The sequence below is a fragment of the Empidonax traillii genome, unplaced genomic scaffold, assembly GCF_003031625.1.
Source record: "Empidonax traillii isolate 1590-97213 ecotype Southwest subspecies unplaced genomic scaffold, ASM303162v1 scaffold1614:size204762, whole genome shotgun sequence".
In the NCBI taxonomy this organism is placed as follows: domain Eukaryota; kingdom Metazoa; phylum Chordata; class Aves; order Passeriformes; family Tyrannidae; genus Empidonax; species Empidonax traillii.
The window spans coordinates 51,308-73,228 of NW_020956807.1; the positions used below are offsets into that span (position 1 = coordinate 51,308).

General features: G+C 36.5%; 1 protein-coding gene across 1 annotated transcript in view; it reads left to right on the forward strand.

Annotated features, from left to right (window-relative positions):
* Positions 1-21,921, forward strand: part of LOC114070596 (CUB and sushi domain-containing protein 3-like) — a gene marked incomplete at both ends in the record, with an annotated part of 188,391 nt that overhangs the window by 45,226 nt on the left and 121,244 nt on the right. Inside the window, 2 exons of the mRNA XM_027908106.1 lie at positions 6,826-6,950; positions 13,301-13,422. Of these exons, the coding sequence (XP_027763907.1) occupies positions 6,826-6,950; positions 13,301-13,422 (247 nt within the window). The remainder of the gene's footprint in view (positions 1-6,825; positions 6,951-13,300; positions 13,423-21,921) is intronic.

Genomic DNA, 21,921 nt, shown 5'->3' on the forward strand with positions numbered 1-21,921 from the left:
TCTCTTTATAATAGAAAAACATTGTATTTTGAAATAGTGAGAAGAGATATACATATATACGCACAATTTCTAGCCACTTTGTTGACAGGCTTTGAAAAAGGTAACAATTACTCTTTGGGTTGTATTTCTATTACATATATTAGGGATAAATAAAGTGGGTTTCTATCTAAGGTTTGTTAAATGTCTTATGAATGTGAATGTTGAGATTCATATTTGTAAAGAACAGCATTGGTGCATGTTAATAAAACATGCACATTTATCTCATGTTGAACACTTCATGCATTTAAAAAAGATCTTACAGGCAAGAAGAGCAGACTAAAAATTTTCAGCAGACTCATTAAAATTCCTTTTCAAGTTAACATGGTTTCAATTCTTGCCACTATCATAATGGTTGCTCAATAGCTTCATAAGCTTCCAAAGTAAGAATGTTACAAGTTCTTTAAAATAAATAAATAATATATTTACATTTGTTTAAAAACATCCAATACTATAGCAAATCTTTTCCAGGTTGTCTTACATCTGATAGAGGGAAAAATAGTATGCTTTCACCTTTCCTTTCTTCAAGTCCCTCTCTCTGTAATGAAGGAAATAGCTTTACTTTAAGCTTTCCTTCTTTTCCTTTCTGAAAAGAAAGAGAAAATTCCAATTACAATACCTTCATTTTAAAACACAGTATTCTGAAGAAGGTTTTAGTTCTATCTTTATTAAGATCAATCAAAATTGAATTTCAGTACAATTTATTCTATTTTAGAGAAGAGCATGCTCTTGTCACTTCTCTTTAGCTTTCTTCAAAGTGAAGGGGTAGGTTTGGAAGCATTTTATTGCAATATCACTCCTGATTATAAACACAACCTACCTTCAGCACATTCATTTGTTCTTACATGGTTCTTACACAGATTTAGAAAATCTGTAATGCAAGCTCTAAGACAAACTTCAGCATTTCATGACATTCTTTGGGGCTTGAAACTACCTTTTGAGTATTTTTTTCTAATATGAAAATTCAAATGAAAATATCTAATGTGAAAATTCCCTATTGTTATATTTTGAAGTTGTAAAGACATTGTTTCTGATGCTAGATGCCTGTTTGAGCATAACAGATTTTGCAGGTTGAAATAAAGTCAAAAAGACTTACTCGTAGCTGCCATCTTTTCCTGTAAGAGAAAAATATTTCACCTCATAGAGAAAACTTCCCTGGAAGTTTGTTAAAATTTTAGGGGTACTAGTGAGTATTCTGCTAGAGTTTCCTATTTTACTTTACCTTTCATACAATAAAATACAAATCTTTTCCATATGTGGCCAATTTTAGAAACAATGCCACTATGGAAAATACAAGAAATATGTAATAGATAAAGAGAAAAGGTTTTCATGTGATATTGTTGCTTTTTTTAATTTTTGAGTTTTGAAGGGGTCTTTTTCTTTGTTTCTAGTGGAATAAACATATCCAGATTGAATTATACTTGCACGAGGGTTTTATTACGAAGCAAACATGTTCCCCCACTACCATCCCAACGTTCTGTCTTCATGACATGAATGAATCAGCCCATCTCTATCCCTCTACCTCTGTAGTGTGATCCAACCAGTATTTAAAGCTGAGATTCTGATCAAACTTGGGTCACAAGAAACCAGTGAATGCTGTTGGACAGCCATAAAAATTCTAGTGTAGTCTTTAAAATACATATTCTATTGAGAGAAGGAAGAATATGAAGTTTATATTAAAGACAATTTATTTTACCAATGGCTTATCTTGCAATATAAACAATGATAATATCTTCTTTCATTTTATATTATAAGTTAATTTGTAGTTATTCCTTGAAAGAATGACCTTAAGGTGAAACACTGATTGGCTAGCTTGGCTAGAGGTTTCACACTTAATTTTCCTTATATCTTCTCTGAATCACACACCATTCTCTGCAGATACAAAAGGTTTGCTTCTGAAACTTCAAACCAAACATCCTGAAAATTTAACAAAATCCTATTTACAGCATGAGATGTACTGAAATACTGATTGTTTCTTTACACTAGCATTGATATGTATCATAATATAAATTAGTTATTTGATAGAGATGGACTTTGAGAGATGATTAGTTATTTCTGGTTGTACTTTTTTTTTTTTTAATGCCTAAATATTATGTCCTCTCGAATTTTTTTGGCTGCAGGTATGAGTAGAATAGATTAATACTGCAGAAAGGTGTGAATCTTGGAGAATTTTTTTTCTATACTTGAATTTATATGTGACTTTTCAGATGATTCCACAGAAAAAATATGGGACTTCAATGTACAAATTCAGGTGTTTTCCTTGCATATGATTGCAAAAATCCAAACACCATTATCTTGTTCTTCTAGTCTCTCTCACCTACTCATCACAAAATTTACACAAGAAACATAAGTTCGAAGTGCAGAATAATACAATTTATCACTACAGCTGAGTTTGAGGTTTTTATTCTTTGAGTAATTGATTCTTGTTCAATAATAATTTAAAGAATATATCAAATAATGGAGGAAAAGAACCTAAATGAGGTAGTTTGTTATGTAAATGCCTACTGTTAAAAGAATACTATTCAGTATAAACTGCATATGAAGTTCAAAATTTTAAACTTACACTTTCTCATCCCTCAGAAATTCTATAGCTTCATTTTAGACTCCTTCTTACTGCTTTTAGTTTGTGTTGTTTAAAGAAGGCGTTGAGGCAGATGATGGAGACTTTAAAAAGAGATATGAGATTAAAGTTTTCACAAATTTGTATAACTACCTTCCTTATTAATATTTACTCATAGGTTTTTTTTCTAACAAAAATATATCCAGAATTTGGAGGTCTTCCTGAAATTCAAACCTAATGGCAATCCTCTTTTGTCCTATTAGAAAGAGAAATTTTCAGATAAAGTTATTGAGAGTCAAGCATTCAGTTGTGCAGCTCTGAACTGCTTTAGCACATTATATTATATATGCAAAAGCTTTGCATGAATTCAAAATAAATTGAACAACTTAAGTGAGTCATAGAAAAATTATTTGAAGGGTCCTTCACAGGCCATCCACTTCAGGCTCCTGCCCAAATCAGGACTAATCAGATCAGCTGTGGCTTTGTTTAGCCAACCCTGAAAACTCCTAAGACTCCTCTTGTGAAGAGTCCACAAGAGTCTGAATATGCTGTTCCAGCTCTGCCCTGCTTTACTGAAAGAAGTTCCTTGCAAAGTAAAATCGGAATCTTCTAAACTGTCCTTCATATATTATTTGCCACATTTAGAAAAGTTTGGCTTTGTAATGGTTTTTGAAGTAGTTAAGGTCTGTTATTAGATATTTGTTAGAGTAATTAAGCCTAACTGCCTCACTTTTTTACTGTAGGCCATGTGCTCTAAGTCTCTGACTAACCTCCAAATGCTACAGTTCTTACCAATCTCTGTCTTGAAGTGGGAGGCCAAACACTGGGTTTAGTATTCCAGACACAGCCCCACCAGCTAAGTAATAATTTCACTTGATCTGCTCCCACCACTTCTAATGTAGTTCAGTATATAGTTTGTTTTATTCAGGATGAGAACACATTACTGATCAATATTGCAGAACTTTGTACCTATACTTGTTGAGTGTCATGAGATTTCTGTTGGCCCAGTGCTGAACTTCATCAGGTGTCTAGATTGAAGCTCTGCTATTCAGTGTGTCAGCTACTTTTCCTACTTTTGTATGATCCATAAATCCATGAATCCATAAATTCTGTCTCACTGTCAAAGTTGAGGATGAAAATATTAAACAGCATAAGACTCCATATTGATTTCCGAATACTCAGCTTATTACTGGCCACCAGCTGAATATGAAGCCATTGATTCCTACCCTTTGATCACAGCTACCAGACCAATTTTGAATATATATATATTCAGTGCATATTTTGTCATCTCTCATAAGACACTGCTGTAAGAGGTGCTGTCAAGAACCTTGCTGATGTTGAGCACTGTTGCACTGAGCCCTAATACTCCACCAGCAGAGTGGTCCATGCAGCCTGTCATTTTGGCATAGAAGACAAGCAAGCTGATCAAATACAGTTCATCTTTGTAAGTGTTCTTAATTTCCTGTTCATGCTTTCCTAGAGCACATGTTCTTTCTAAAGATTGAGGTAGGGTTCCTAGCTTCTCCTTGCCTTTCTTAAAAGTTAGCCTTTCTACAGTCACAAGGAACTTCTCATCACCATAATTTTTTATAAATGGTACCAACCTCGCACAGACTCAGTCAGACTGTTCAGCACCCATCTGTGAAAGTTCTCTGGCTCCCTGCCTTTGAATACAGCCATCTTCTTTTACCTGTTACTCCCCAGTATTGGCTGTCTCTCTTCTTCACAAATTGTGTTGGTACCTGCAGATGCCTACGAGCTCATGTGCTGTAAAAATTGATGCGGAGAAGAGGTTTAGTATTTCTGTCTTTTCCATATTGGATTTCAGCACCACAAAGTTGCCTCATCCATTTATTAATGAATCCACATATATATGAACTTTCTTTTGTGACTGATATACCCACAGAAGCTCTCTTCCATGCTAATGTGCCTTGCCAGTCTTAGCTCTAGCAAGGGGCTCGTCCAAAGAGTCTATTTAGCCACCCAGAGACTACTAAATTAGTAGCTCTGGTTCAGAAAGTTCATTAATCATAAATGATTAAAATATGGTAATGATCAGAAGATGAACTATAAGTGGTTGCTCTGTTCTAAAGATTTTCTCTAACCATTCAGTTTTCATCACTTGCAGTGTTAGCATACTGCACTAAATGAACCCAGTCTGGCCTTTGGCTTCATCCACAGACAACTTCTTTTTCCCTTTTACTTTTGAAATTTGTTAGAGATTTTCATGCTGTCCTTTGGATTTTTCTTTTTTTTTTGGTTTATGTATGTCTATATAATCTATAAAAATGGACAATCTTATAACCATATCACACTTCAATTCTCTTGAGATTTACAAAGCAGATACAGTCACACTTTTAGGAGGGTTCATCCAGTAAAGAGTTTGGGTCGAATGTAAGTCAGGAAATCAAACTGCCCTTATTTTTCCACACTATTTTTGGTCACTTGTTCCCACATTCTGTTTTTGGAATAGTTTTCTCTAAAATAATACCTGCCGATAATTCAGAGGCAGACTAATCCAGCTTCCATGGTCTGATTTTCTCACTCCCAAGTTTTTTAGTTCTCTAACATACAATCAGATCTCTCACATGTCCTCCTGCAATACCTCCAGATATGCAATAGATATCATCAATTTTATCCTATCATGAATCTCTCTTTGTCCTATAAAACCATCCTCAAATTACTTGGGATTCCGTTAAAGAAAAAAAAAGCAACAAAAAAATAAAACCTTACTGAAATTGCTGCTGTCAGGACACCATACAAACCCTCATCAAACCCATGGTCAAGTGCTCTAGAGAAAACTAATTTGCATGTCCTTTTTCAGTTTTCATCATATTCACCTCAGGTATCTCATGCACCCTCCTAGGGAGGGAAGTGACACTTTATCCTCTTGTACTCAAAATATGAAACTTTTTTTAAGAGAAAGATGTATTTTGAACTGAATTCTTTTACGTCACAGATTAAAGTTGGTGGAGAAAAAAATATCATCAGAAACAAGAAGAATCTCTCCTACTAGACAATTTTGAAAGAATTATTGTTTTTTTCCATTTTTAAAAGAGTGTATAGATAGATAATGGCAGCAAAATATTAAACAATGGTAAGCTTGACTAGGCTTTTAAGCTACTGAGAGACAGATTTTAATATTTCCTTAACAAGCCCTCTTATTATTGTCTTTTTTAGGTGATCTTGCATGGAAATTGATCTCTGACTCTTCCATTTTCTTTCTTAGACTGGTGTTTTATCACCTGCTTATCTAAATGCCCTTAGTAGGTCTCAATCACATGGCACATATGTCACAGAGTTTGTGAATTTCCCAATCTCACTGTGTTTATGAGTCCCGTATGCTTACATCAAATACTATCAAATATCATTTTAATATCAAAACTGATTTGGACAAGTAAAGTGGACTTCATTTTGTAAGCATTATTTATACTTTTGAAGGTGACAAAAATAGTTATCATATTTGTACAGCCTTTATAATCATTCAGACCTCAGGAATTTTTGCCACTTACAGTTTGGTTGCCATGAGTTCAATATAATTTGTAAATTATGTACTTTTTGCTCAGTATTTCCTCTTTAAATCAGTCTGTGGTTAGTTAAAGAAAATATATTTTCACGTTATTTTTTTCATGTGTTCCTTTTTTTATTTTTTTTTAAAAGCAGATAGATTATTGTGAAAATCTAAAGATATTTGTATCTTCCCAATTGCTACCTTTTGAAATTTCCTAACAATATAGTCACTATAGTAGCTGTGCTAACTTTAAACATTAGTGACGGATAGTTTTTGTGTTTCACGATTTTGAAATTGCCTCCAACTCTGTGATCTGCCTTGTGGCTCTTTTTCCTCAGTGTCATATAGAAGCTTTTCAACCTTGCATTGCAAGGGCCTTTACATTATGTTTCCTTTCTTATTTTCTTAAGTTTTTCACTTCTATGTTTTCCTCTGGGTTTTTTTGTGGAGTCTGCAGCTCTTCTTTACCCCATTCTTTCACTTGACCTCCAAATGACTGTTAAGAAAAGGTGAACCAGCTCATGTCAAAGTGAGCCCAGAGGGGGCTGAACGCTGTGCACGGTGGGACTGGTACACAGCCTTCAGCCTTTTACTACTGAGAGTAGAAATTACTGGTTTGTATTGTTTGTCAGGTTGTCATATCTAAAAGAATGGAAAAAATGGACTGGTATCTATTTGTAAAAAAAATGCCTCTTTTTATGTCATTGTTTGATTTTAGCTTGGGAGCAACAGTACAGTTCTCCTGCGATGAAGATTATGTGCTTCAAGGTTCCAAAAGTATCACCTGTCAGAGGATAGCTGAAGTTTTTGCTGCATGGAGTGATCATAGACCTGTGTGTAAAGGTAAAGAGGAATTCTTACCCTTATGGTGATTTTTGTATTTCATACCTATCTATTGTTTGAAAGTCAATACTATTAAATTAGTATTTTGTATGTACCTGAAGTTTTAATCCAAATGTCCCCACCTTCTTAGTAAAGAAGGACACACCGATGCTGTTTTGTCTGTGGATAGCTCACTGGAGATGGTTGTCAGACAAAGCTGATTAAATCAAGGATTGTGTCTCCCACCTTAGGTTTCTAAAGCTATGCAATATGAGTACCCCAGATTTTCTCCACTGTGGAAATTAGCTCTCAAGAAAGGTGTGGACCAGTGAAAACAGGACAGAAGAAATTTTTAAAATATCAAAAATTCTTTTAATTTCTTGTTTCTCAGAAATGTAATTATCAGAATATAAACAAGTGTAAAAGAACTGGGTTGTTTTGATCTGAAGAAAAAAGAATCCAGTGAAAGAAGAGGGAAAGTATAAAATATAATGGACTACAAGTGTGCAAAGACAGGTTTACAGTTGGACACTAGCAAAACTTACTGAACTAAAGAAATTTAGGTACTTGAGCAGAAGTATTTCATAGCATGTGAAATACACACATATCCAGGGGAGTTTGAACACACACAGACTCATATTGAGGTGGGATAATGGACTAAATACCTCTTCAAAGTTCTTCCAATCCCTATTTTCTGTGTTTTATTAGAGAAAGAACACTTGGATTTCAAAACTGATTCATTTAAAAAAATAAAATCATCACGAAGATCATATGTACATATGGCTGCATGACAGGATTTATATATTAATTGTATGATAACCATGATAAAACGACAATCCAAAGGTACTTGGCTTTTATATCCCACATAAACAGTAATATAAATGGTAATTGTACCACTAATAGAATCACAGAATCATTGAGGTTGGAAGAGATCTTTAAGATCAACAAGTCCAAACATCAACACAAAACTAGCATTGTAACTGCTAAACCACTGAACCATATCACCCAGTGCCAGATCCAGATGCCTCCTAAACACCTCCTGGGATAGTGACTCCACCACCTTCCTGGGCAACCTATTACAATTCCTGACCACACTAATAGTGAAAAAATTTTTTTCTGATATCTAATCTGTATCTCCCCTGTCTCAGCTGAAGGCCATTTCTTCTGGTCCTCTCACTGGAGGCACAGAAGAAGACACCAGTCCCCACCTCACTACAACCTCCTTTCACATAGTTGTTGAGACCAATGAGGTCTGCCCTGAACCTGTTCTTCTGGAGACTCAGCTCCCCCAGCCTCTCCTCATAAGACATGCTATCTAGACCACTCCTGAACCTTGTTGCCCTTCGCTGGACATGGTCCAGCACCTCAGTGTCCTTTATAAAGGGAGGGGTCCAGAACTGAACACAGTACTTGAGGTGCAGCCTCACCAATGCTGAGTAAAGAGGGATGATCACTTCCCTAGTCCTGCTGGCTACACTGTTCTTGATACAGGCTTTCTTGGCCGTCTGGGCACCCTTCTGGCTCATATTGACCTGGCTGTCAAACAGCACCACCAAGTCTTGCTGTCCTCTGCATATTATGCATTTGAGAATAAAATTTAGCAATCTCATTTGAAAGACACTCTAAAAGGAAAGCATACTGTAATTAGCAGATAATTTATCAATAATGCACACACTGTCTATTTCTTTTTTAAAGTATCTCCCCTAACAGACAATAAAGTGTTATCAGGAGTGCTGTGTCAAGACTGAGATGTATGCATAGCTACTTGAAAGGCAGCTTTTGGGAAATAGGGCCTTCAAGCATAAGTGGTTATTATATACATTGCTTTTCACTTTTGTGTAAGTTTTGAACTCTGAATAGTAGCAGGTAATAAAACACTTAAATATAAAAGAGTTACCACATTCTACAGTTCATTTTTTCCACAGTATGATTAAGAACTAACATTGCATAATGATGTACAAATCATGTTAGTAGATGTGTCTAATTATAAATTATAAATTAATTATTCATAGTGGAAACATCTTATTCAAACCCAAAACCACAGCTTTTCACTTCTTTACACTCACTAACTTCATAGAACTAATTTCATCTTAAAAAGGAGAGGACCAATATTAAGGAAATTATTATGAATTGATACAATGTCACATGGTGAAAAGCCAGACATGATATAGATATTCTAGTTTAGCAAATATGAACTGCTTTAGAGTACCATTATCTGCATTAAAAATACTCATTAAAGTACCTTAAGTGTGCTATAATTTTTGTTCTTTTCATTAACAAGGTGTTTCAATTACACTCTTAGATATACTAAAGCTGGAATATAAGTGTTTCTTCCTGACTAGTAATGATGTCTTCTTTACATTTCATGCACAGAACACATGATAAATATGTAGAAAGAATTTTGCATAAGTTGCATAAATATCATATAGTAACATGAAGTATCTGAAAAAATATGTTTACATCTATTAATTGAACTTGCATGACTGTGTACAAACCATTTGGGCAAACAAATTAGGCAATCACGTACAAATGTTATTTTATGCAAGAAATTACTTTTTTCTTGTAAACTGATACAGCTTTACAGAGAACGAGGACACAGGATACTTCATCTCTCTTTAGATATAACATATTTAGAATAACATCTTTCTGTTATTCTCTAAAATGTCATTTAAAGTCCCGCTTTTTATTACATGCTTTTTCCTATTTGAACAGTACAACTTGCAATTGTTTTTATTCACTTATATAAATTATATTGAGCACAGACAAAAAAAAATCCTACAGTAAGAATACATTTTTCAAAAGTGGAGTGTGAATATCCACAATTAGTTGCATTAATATACTGCAATTAGGCAGGGTTATAAACAGGAGCTTTCCAATTCTGTTAGATGCATTTGATTTGGCATCATAAATCCTCAGGACTTGTTCTCATACAGCATATGAGTGACTGAATATAACAGCCTGACAAAAATGAAAGATTAGCTCTTTAGGAGTTATCATGCAATACCAGCTGGAACTGGCATAAGATCATATTCATGAAAGTGAACCTGGTATAAGTTTGAAGCATTTCTACAGGAAAAATATAGTAGGACTTTGAGAAGGAAAACCGATACATCACTTCCAAAACACAAGCAAACATTGTAGATGATCAACATCTTTTAGACCTTCTTCTCTCGAGTTTTAGCTGAATTCTGAATGTTTTGACTTCTAGAAAAGACTGTGAGAAAATTTTTATTTCAGATATCCTGACCAGATTAAATTGCAGTTGCATTACCTTGTGGTTTATCAACAATTATCCTTTCTTTTTCATATGTTTTTAAATATAATTTAAAATTTAATAAATCTCTTATCACCCAAGAAAAATAGCAAATGCTTGGATATAGGAACCTGGCAAAGAAATATGGCAGAAAATCAAGTTATTTGCCCCATTTTGGTTTACAGACAAGGGGTATTGAAAAGAGGTTAAAATTTAGAGCTATGAGGAAATAGCTTTGTTGTAGGCAACTAGATCTACATAAGCAGCAGCTGAAAATTAACTCTTCAATTTCTGAATTTTATAGAAATTTTAAATTTGATTCACCCTCTCAGACATTTGTGGGTTTTTTATCTTGAACTTTTCAAGATTGATGCATCATATAAGACTAAAATTCTGCTGGGGATATTTAAATTTGTTCCAATGTAATTGGCCCCATGCAAATCTTGTAACATACCATTGTTAGAGGACAGCAGAACAGACAATGTCTTCCCATCCTTCCTGAGAAGGAAAAAAAAATGTTAAAAGGAATGACATGAGAATCTTTTCCAAAGCATTCATTACACACTGAGTTATGATTGAAATCTGTCATTTGAAAGACGAAAATTTCTTCAGTTGTTAGTTATTTTATATCCCAAGAAATGCTTAATATATGTAGCTGTAATACCATGTCTGATTTACATCAACTTCTCCGTGATTCAAGAGAGAAAGTTTAAACAGTTCAAGATTGAAACCCTACCTATTTATCTGCCATGAGATTCAGTATTCTCCTACAGGGCAGTGCTGTTATTACAAAGCCAGCTTGATTAAGCAGACAATTATTTACTTTATGAAACTATATGTGAGTTGATAAATCTCTTCCTCTCATTTACGTTTCAGGAAATGAATCTATAGATCTATTCACATTTGGTTCATCAGCCTTTTTTATTTTCATGCCTGCCACTTCTGTTTTCTGCTTGCTTGTTTTTTAGGCCCTGTCCTGTGAAACATTTATGAATGCTGGCTTTTATAAGTCTGCTAGCAAGTCAGCAACAAATACAGTATTTTGGAAAAGCTCATCTAATCTGTAGAAGAAAAAGTTGGTTTTGAAATAATGCTTTGTAACTGAGAAAACTAAAAGAGGTTCCTGATTTATAATCTTTATCATGATCATCCAATTAAAAATCATGCTACAAAGTAATTTGGAATCTTAGTAGAAAAAGAATCAAATGGTACTATGGATGTGAATTAGGTTCTTGCAAATTTAGAACGCAAGTTTTTAGCTTTGCGTTGCTATTTTGGTCAGTTCATTTCACTGAATAAAGTGATTTTCAAATAGGTTGTAAAAATCAGTTTGATTAAAGTGAATAAGCAAGCAGAATGTACATTATGAATTTTAGATCTTGCTTTTACAAATACATTTACTTATCTATAGTACATTTCTGAAAAATCCACCTATATCTTACTTCTCTCTGAAATGCAGCCATGTATCTGTACCTCTTAAATGTGTTGCTGACTAGCAATGTATATGTTTATACACACACACATACATAGACCCAGGTAATGCATCGTAGATAAATAGGGACAAAAGTGGTCCTAATTGATCAGTTATATTTTCTTACTGTTCCAGCTGTATTTATTCCCAGATGGTGTTTGTCTAACATTTTGTATTTTAAAGGGAAGTGCTCTTAAATCTTACTCAAGCACTCCAGTGCTTCATTAGCCTTGCAAGTAGAGGATTTTCTAATTCAAATGTGAAAAGCAACTTCTTTCAATAGGTCCTTCTACATAAAGGGCAGGTGTCTAATTTGTCTTTTCAGTGGCTTACTGTATACTTCCAGAATACCTGATCTACTTTAAGCTAACCAACAGCAGTTCAGTCAGTCCTTCCTCACAAGTTGTGTTTATAGAACTCCAGCATTTTTAGTCATTTTCTCAATGGATCCCTTAGGAGCCTTGCTCCCACCTCCATGTTCTCTCCTTGTTTTCAGGCTTCTGGTGTGTCTTTGAACGGAGTTTTTTCAAAAATATAACTTTGAGGGATAGAAGTGGTGCAGGTTGGGAGGCAAAAGTGATATTCTTTCCAGAGGCTAGTGTGAGGGAAGGAACAAGCCTTCATCCAGCAGCAACTAAATCTTCCTATGTTCAGTACTGATCAAATAAACATACTTTGTGAAAGTACAATGCAACTGAAGGGTGATTTCACATATCTAAGTGTGAATTTTTTTATTCAATTAAGCGAGATAGTCTTTCAGAATACAGTGGAAGCAATAATTCTTTATCTGTGCAATTTACTTGTGGCATCATAATAATCACTGGAGATATTACTGGAACAGCCTGAGGCTGTCTCTCAGTTCTACATCTTCGTATAGGAAAAGTTAACCAGTAGAGCATTCAGCAAAGACCTGAATATCAAGGAACCATCAATAAAAGTGTTATTGACTTCAGCAGATCAGGAATTTAGTGCCTTTAAAGTGTCATTTGCAAGCAAAAAGGACACAGTTTATATCCTTTGTATTATTTGTGATGCAAGATGCCACCTACAGTAAATAAGAATGTTTGTTTTTATTTAAGACATGCTATTGTAAATAACCATACAGACTTTGATTTATAAATAAGTGCCCTTTGTAGTCTTCAGAAATGGATAACACTGTTTTGTGTAAGTCTAACTTCTACAAGTTTCATTTAAAGTTTTCAGTGCTTCAGCCATGGGTTCAATGGGTTATACAGTGGTCACAGCAGAAAGAATGCTGACATGCAATACACCAATATACATGCACAAAAAAAGCACAGTGATAAAAGCGATCTTTTTGTTCTACTATCTAAACTTGCCTTTAAAGACCTTAGTGAAGGTGGATAAGTTACTTCCTGAAGTTTTATAAATAGGACAGTTTCTCTTAGTGTAGCTATTATTTTTACTGTAAATACATGTTTTTAAGATTGTAAGTTTATCCACAATAGAAAGTCTATTTTATTTTGTCAGAGTAACTAAACATGAATGTTCAACTGTCTTGTAAGAAGTGACTCTATTTTTGGTCAATGGTATTTTAATTCTTCTTGATTAGAGTAAGTTAGAGACTGTTTTATGAATCTGCTACAGATATTTTCTATGTGAATTAAAAGATGAACTTTCTTTTTGCAGTCAAAACTTGTGGATCCAATCTTCAGGGACCTGGAGGCACTTTCACATCACCTAATTTTCCATTTCAGTATGACAGCAATGCTCAGTGTGTATGGGTCATCACAGCCATCAATACCAATAAGGTAAGTTTAAAATTCTGTCTTTGCTCGTTTCCCTCAAGATTGTTTTGGTTTTTGTATGCCAAATAGATGCTATCATGTTTATATGTGATTCTCTGAATGAATTCCCAGAAGCAACTACTCAATGATACGAAGCAATGACATGGGTCCACTAATATTTTGTTATAACCAGAAGAGCTGCTTTGCGTATAAGACTGTTCATATCATGTTTGACCTTAGACTATGTAAGGAGTCACTGAAGTTCACTTTCCCATCATGAGGGACTGTTCTAAAGTTGTTTATTTCGTTGTCTGTACCACTGTATTAAAATCCCATATACTTTATACCTACACTTTAAACCAAAAGTACTAGGAGTTTTGATAATGCCAGATGAGTCAAAGTGGAGCAATAAAGCTAAGTTATGACACCAGTTGTCTTTAATTTCAAGAACTAGGCACCTGGCAGCAATGGCTATATTCTATTTCCAGGTGTATCATTTTATCTGTACTGAGTGTAATGGACTTGTTTAGATGTAATAAAACATAAATTAGCTGTGCAGCTCAGAAATGTTTTATAAAAGACTATCAACATCTGTGTTTGCTGGTACAGGGGTATATTCTACCTCTAATTTCTGCCTTATATTGCCATCTGCATCACACTCCATTAACTGATCAGACAGACCTAGAAGGCCTACCACTTTGCACCTGAGTTTATCAGAGGACTCAGTGAAAACCCAATTACATTTCAGAAACCATTTAGCTACACTGGTGTATTTCTCCCTCTAATCTTACAAAGTCCTGTGTGGAAGCCATCCTTATGTTTCATTTTGGTACAAGAAAGAAGGATATTTAAACAGTTGATTAGAATTTGATAGTGGAAATTATAGATATGTTTTGGTGGGGGGCAGAAGAGGAGGTTGTTTAATTCCTATCCCAATTTATCCAATTTATCCAATTTATAGGTCTAAAAAATGTGTCAGGAATCCTTGAAAAATAATGCAATCACTTTTCCACAGATGGGCAAGAAGTTCAAAAGTAATAGTTAAGGTCCATTTCTTTCATATTTTTATTTCTTTAATCAAAAACTATTGATAAGATGAAATCTGTGCACATCTAGAATTTCTGAAAGTTTTGTCAAATGTGACAGCAGATGGAATTTAGTATCGTACTGTGTGAGGAAATGAAACACAGCTATTACACTTTGAACAAGTTCTTTAAATGGCCTGAAAACCTCCACTGAGCTGTTGAATGAATTTAAGACTCTTTTCATCATATTTTGCATAAAATGGTTTCCATTCTTAAATGCAGCAAGGGCATCTCTACATAAAAAAAAAAAAAGAAAAGAAAAAAAGTGCCAAAGTGCCAAATAAGATTTTAGACATTCTACCAATGGCAGAAGCAAAATTTTAAGCTGACAAACAGGTATGTATTTACTGGCAAGTGACAGGTGATTGCAGGTTTAAGATATTAGTGACTTGGAGATTGTTAAGGATTGCACTCGGATGAAGATATTCATGTCTTAATGCTGCCTTCCTCTGTCCCTGCCAGTTCACAGGGTGGTTATGCAATGTTATCTTCAAAACCTCCAAATTTCGTTTTGATCAAAAATATTCTTTACAGGAGCATTAAAAAACATTATTCCCCAGTATTATTTTCCTTAAAAATTTCCAGATTCTGCTTTTAAGGAATTTTGAATTTAAATCTGAGTGCAGAAAATTAATTGAACAAATGGTTCTGGTTGTTGGTGTGGTTCGCAGAGCTGCAGAATAATTAAGGTTGGAAGGAACTTCTGTAGATCCTATAGTTGAACTCCTCTGCTCAAGCAGGGCCATCTAGAGGCAACTGCACAGAGGATCTTTGAATATCACATAAGATGGTGACCAGAGCTAGTGCCCAGGCACCCCCACAGTGAAAAACTGTTTGTTGATGTTCACAAGGAACCTTCTGTGTTTCAGTTTGTGCCTGTTCCCTCTGGTCCCGTCACTGGGCACCACTGGAAAGAGTTTGGTTTCATCTTCTTTGCATCCTTCCATCAGGAGGTTATAGACATTGAGATTTCAGTGAGCATTCTCTTCTCCAGGCTAAGCAAGCCCAGCTATTTCAATCTTATGTGAGAGATGCTCCAACACCTTAATCTTCTTAGTGCCCCTTTGCTGGACTCTTTCCAGTAGCTGCATATCTTACTTGTGCTTGGCAGGTGCAGTTGTTTTCCTTTCTCTCAAAACACTTACAAGATCAAGTTATTCCACATTTAAAAATTGCAATTCTAATGAAAAGAATATAAACCCTCTCTTTGTTCTTAGGTTGTACCTGCAACAGGTCAAATAAAATGAATTTGAGTTATTTTGTATTGATTTTTCCCCTGAAACTGTAAATCCTGCGAAATAGCAAATGAGCATAGCATGAAAACTATTCCAGAACCTGACTGATAATAATATATAAGTATACACTCAGTTTTAATATTTGGGGATGAACCAGATTGATCTTCTCCACTAATTCAGTAAAACATTTCATGTTTTATTTGATTAGTACTTATGTTTTGATTGTATTTACAAGGTAAGGTTTTGGTAGCAGGGATAGATGCAGGGGTGACTTCTCTCAGAAGAGATCACGAGTTGTCCCCATATCAGGCAAAGACAGTCCTAGTTAGCTCCAAAACTGACCCACCGCAGGTCAAAGCAGAGCAAATCAGGCAAGCTGGGGGTACCTCTGTGATAACTTATTTAAGAAGGTGTAAAAAATGCTGCACAACAGCAGCTAAAGGAGGTGAGCAAGAATATCTGAGAGAAACAAGCCCACAGACACCAAGGTCAGAGCAGAAGGAGTTCAAGGAGGTGCTCCAGACACCAGAGCAGAGATTCCCCTGCAGCCTGTGGAGAGGACCATTGATGCAGGTTGTACCCACAGCTCATAGAGGTCCCTGGTGGAGCAGTGATCCATCTGCAGCCTGTGCAGAACTCATGTCAAAGCAAGTGGATATGCCTAAAGGAATCTGTGACCCATGGAGACCCCCTTGGGGTAGCAGGTTTCTGGCAGGACCCATGACACCATGGGGGTCCATACTAGAATAGTTCCTGAAGAACTGCAGCCTGTGCAGAATAATTTCCTGTGAGAGGACTGAAACTGGAGCAGAGAAAGAGCATGAGGAGGAAGGATCAGCACAGACAAAGTGTTACAAACTGACTGCAGCTCCAATTCCCTGTGCGGAGAGGAGGAGGCAGAAGAGTCAGGAACAAAGAAGTGAATTTGAGCCTGGGAAGAGGGGGGGTGGGAAAATGGTGGGTTAAGTTTTGTTCTTATTGATCACTTTCCTACTCTTTTTTAATTGTCAGCAAATTAAATTAATTTTCCTCAGATCAAGTTTGTTTTGCCCATGACAGTAATTAGTGAGCAATCTCCCTGTCCTTATCTTGACCCATGGGCTTTTCCATTCAATTTTCTCATCCTGTCCTGCTGAGGGGTATTGATGGAGTGACTTGGTAAGCACCTGACAGCCAGCCAAAGCTGAATGACCACAACTTACATATTTATCTGTCTCCTATGTATTTAAATATTGTGAAAGTGTTGAAGATTTCATAAAAGAGAGAAAACAATAGTTAAAACCAGATCACTTATTTAAAATTAAATGTGAACTTTCAGATAAGGCCATAATCAAGAATATCTTTTTGTTGATGGTACGTTTAGAGAGTTATGACAGTAATAAGAATGCAAAGAAGTAATATTAGGTAAAGCAAGTAGTTTTATTTCAAAGCATGGGTGTTGGACACTGTTTCTACACTTCCATGATGTATCACTGGAATCACTAGACTCTAAGAAGTCTTAGATTCATCACAGGCACATTATAGTGGAAGGAGTTGAATCATAATTGCTTCAGCATTACACAGAAAATATTGTTCTTTGAGTAGTATTGGTTGGACATAATTGTAACTCTTTGATATTGCAATGAAATGCAGATAGACAGGTATTTATGAAGTTTTTAAAGGAGGGAATAGATAAAACTTTTACAATGATATCTGGAACAACATTAAGATATGTTTATATCTAAATATGTTTATATATGTTTATATGTTTCAGAAAAGGTGTCTAGCACTGATTAGAAGAACATAAAGTTGTTGAGGTTAAAAGAAAGTGAGATCTTTTAGAAGTTAGATTTTTATTTTTTTTTAATCATATATTGAGGAACTTACATTGAGGAAATGTATAAAGTTTACTTAGTGGGTTAGGGAGCCCCTGGTGGTCTAGTGGTTATGGACGTGGCACTGTCACCGCCGAGGCCCAGGTTCGATTACGGTCGGGGCCACTTCCTGGGCAGATGGAGCTGGTTAGCCCTGTGAGGCAATCCATCTACGTCCTGAGGACCTCGCTGCCACCGTCCAAGCTCGCTTGGCCCCGGCAGATGAACCTTAGGATTAAAGGGTGGGCTCAGTTCCGCGCACACTGTGTCTCACCTAAAAAATCCAATGCGCAGGCTGGAAGGTGGAAAGACCTTCCCCGGTTCTTCATTCGTGAAGACTGGCCATTACTTACTTAGTGGGTTAATGTGTTCAGTTTTGATTCATGCTAACATTGCCTTATTGTTCTGAGCACAATACTGCTTGCTTTGCATGACTGCTAAAAGGCAATACTTTTGATTTTTTTACCTGGAAGTCAAAAACCTCATTGATATATAAGTGAGGATTTGCCGTTAAGAATTATTTATAATGGCAACAACAAATAATATAATTGTATTCATTATAACATGATAATATTTACAATATTTCTACCATGGCTGTGAGAACCATGAGGACTTATTGATCCTGGTGGATCAAAGCTTCTACTTTTTGCATCACTTGCAACAAATAGCTCAGAAACTGAGAATTTTTTAAGGCAGAAAGCAACAATGAAAGACCCTGAAAAGATCTTTTGTGTCAATGGCCTAGTTCCAGAACCGATTCTAGCTAATTTTCTTCCCTAACTGATTTCAGAAATGGGTTTGATAACAACACAATGTAGATGAAAGAAATATTTCCACAGGAATTTATCTGCTTCTTTTGCTTTGTACTGCATTATAGTTGATTTCTTGCCTCATAAAGTTAATCAGACATACTGTTCGGGTCTGAGCCTTTTTGACAGTAGAGCCGTGATTAAATATTTCAAACATGGCCAGAGATGAAAGCAAGTTAACTATTAAAAAATAGAATAAAAATTACTTGTGAAAGGAAGGTCATGTGGATGGGAGTCAATAGGAAAACTCCTTGATGAAGATTTAACAATATATCTGATAGATATCGGTGAGTTCCCCATATGTTTGTTCTTCTTATGCATGTTTTCTTGTATTCTTATTCTTATATCAGGATCCTCTTCTCTGGAGTTCATCTGTTTAAGAGAAAAAATAACTTTTTCAATAATTAATAATGTAATTAGAAATAAATATATGATATGCCAAAGCTCTGAATAGTGAATCAACGGAAACAGAAATATGATCAATCATAACTTTGTAACAGTGAAATATCTATCATTGCCTGTATGGTGTCACAGCAATTAGACTCTTTAAACCTCCTGGATGGCTTGTACCTTGCTTTGTTACGCTCTTAGGAGATATTGGGGTGGTTGAAATTCCCTGTAATCAGTACCTGCATATGTGAGGTTTCTCCAGCAGTATATGATGGAGGCAGTTCATGGACAGTTTTTCCATTTCTCGTTTGTCTTAACATGGTTTCCATCTATTGTTTTATATACACCAATCAAGTGATTATTGTCACTGTTTTATCCATGGCTACTTTGGACTCAAAAAAAGCTTTGTTGGTCAAAATAACAAAGCTGTAGTTCTGGGAATCTACCTGAAAGAATATCCAGGAAAATCATTACTTTACATGGAAGTCTGAAGATGCAACAAAATTTAAAGTTCTGTGCTTTGTTCTGAATTGTGATGCACATATTTTTAAATCATTGGGTACCTTGAAAAAAAATCCTGTAAACAGGATGAGAAATGAGAACAAAGATTTCTCAGTTTTGACTCCATTTCATTACATCTCTCACACCTCTTAAGGGAAGTTATACCTGAATATCTCATGGGATGTTGTATAAACTCATCAATTAGGATCTGGACCATCTTATGTATTGACAGTAATATATTCTGACATTAGGTTATTGGACAATTTTTTGGTAACATTTTGAGTAGTAAATCTTTGTATTTTCATGAATTAATTCATATCCCCTGCCCAGTGCATTTTTTCTACAGATTTTCTCTTAAAAAATTAAAACTTTTTTCCTTTAATTGTTTCTGTATAAGATCAGGTGCTTGAGCAGTATTTCTTAGTAAGAAACAGCTGGAAATATTGTTTATAACTGTTCTGGTATTACATTTGGTTTATTTTATCTCAGGTATGGACTGTATGCACAGAAAGAATGCAGGCTGAATTTTAAAGTTATGTGGATCTTGCTCCAGACCACTCTTTTTCTCAGGTCTTGTTATCACAGAATCACAGAGAATCACAGAATCAACCAGGCTGGAAAAGACCTCTGAGATCATCAAGTCCAACCTATGATCCAACACGAACCTGTCAACTAGACCATGGCACTAAGTGCCACATCCAATCTCTTCCTAAATACCTTCAGGGATGGTGACTCCAATGCTTCTCTAGGCAGCCCATTCCAATGTCTGATCACTCCCCCTGTAAAGAATTTCTTTCTAATGTCTAACCTAAACCTCCCCTGGCACAGCTTAAGACTGTGCCGTCTTGCCCTACTGCTGGTTCCTGGGAGAAGAGACCGATGCCTGCCTCGTTCCAACCTCCCTTCAGGTAGTTGGAGTGATGAGGAGTCCCCTGAGCCTCCTCTTCTCCAGGCTGAACAACCCCAGCTCCCTCAGCCACTCTTCATAGGGCCTGTGCTCCAGGCCCTTCACCAGCCTCGTTGCTCTTCTCTGGACACAATCCAGCACCTCAATGTCCATCCTAAATTGAGGGGCCCAGAACTGGACACAGCACTCCAGGTGGCCTCACCAGCGCTGAGTACAGGGGCAGAATCACTTCCCTGCTCCTGCTGGCCACACTGTTCTTGATGCAGGCCAGGATGCCACTGGGCTTCTTGGCCACCTGGGCACACTGCTGGCTCATGTTCAGCTTCCTGTCAATCCAAACTCCCAGGTCTCTTTCTGCCTGGCTGCTCTCCAGCCACTCTGTGCTCAGCCTGTAGCGCTGCAGGGGGTTGTTGTGGCTTGGCCTTGTTAAATATCATACCATTTGATTTAGCCCATCTGCCCAGCCTATCCAGGTCCCTCTGCAGAGCCCTCCTGTCTTTCAGCAGATCAACACTCCCTCCCAACTTGGTGTCATCTGCAAATTTACTAATGGTACACTCAATCTACTCATCCAGATCATCAATAAAGATATTAAAAAGAACTGAGCCCAACACCGATCCCTGGGGGACACCACTAATGCCCAACCACTAGCTGGATGCAGCCCCGTTCACCAGCACTCTCTGGGCCCGGCCCTCCAGCCAGTTCCTGACCCAGCACAGAGTGCCCCTGTCCAAGCCAGGGGCTGCCAGCTTTTCCAGGAATATATTATGGGAGACAGTGTCAAAGGCTTTGCTGAAGTTCAGAATGACTGCATCCACAGCCTTCCCCTCATCCACCAGGTGGGTCACCTGATCATAAAAGGAGATCAAGTTGGTCAAACAGGACCTGTCCCTCCTAAACCCATGTTGGCTGTGTCTGATCCCTTGTCCATCCTGTAGGTGCTGTGTGATTGCACTTCAGATGATCTGTTCCATAACCTTGCTGGGTACTGAGGTCAGGCTGACAGGCCTGTAGTTTCCCTGGTCTTCCTTCCAGCCCTTGTGAATGGGTATCACATTAGACACCTTCCAATCATCTGGGACCTCCCCTGTGAGCCAGGACTTTTGGTAAATGATGGAGAGTGGCTTGGCAAGCACTTCCTCCAGCTTCCTCATCACCCTAGGACAGATCCCATCTGGTCCCATGGACTTGTGAGAATCCAAGTGGCTCAGCAGGTCACTAACTACTTCCTCCTGGATAACAGAGGGGCTATTTGGCTCCCTGTCACTGTCTATGAGCCCAGGAAGCCAGTTTTCTTGAGGACTTATTCTTCATTCTAACATACAGTTGGTTTATCCATGGACTAAAAGCCCCTCTTAAAGGCAGATAGCAGTTTACATTCTCTGAAGTGGAGTAGAGAAGTCCAGAGTAGAAGACTTATTCTATTTAGATATTTGTATAGGAAAACCATAGTTAGAGGAAAATAATGATTTCTAGCAGGCTTAACAAAGCCCAGACTCTTGATTTTCTCTTCAAAAGGAAAGGCTACAAAATGATCAATTTAAATTTAACTACAAGCTAAAATACCAGTGAAATCTGAATTAGGGCTAAAGTTAACCAGAGTTCAAGTCTTATGAATTATACTTGCTGATTTTTTTCTAATCCTCAGTGACAGAAACACTGTGGAAAATGTCAGTGCTAGAATGACAGACTTTCTGACAGATCTCAGCCAAATTCACACCACATATTGTTCATCACCATGCA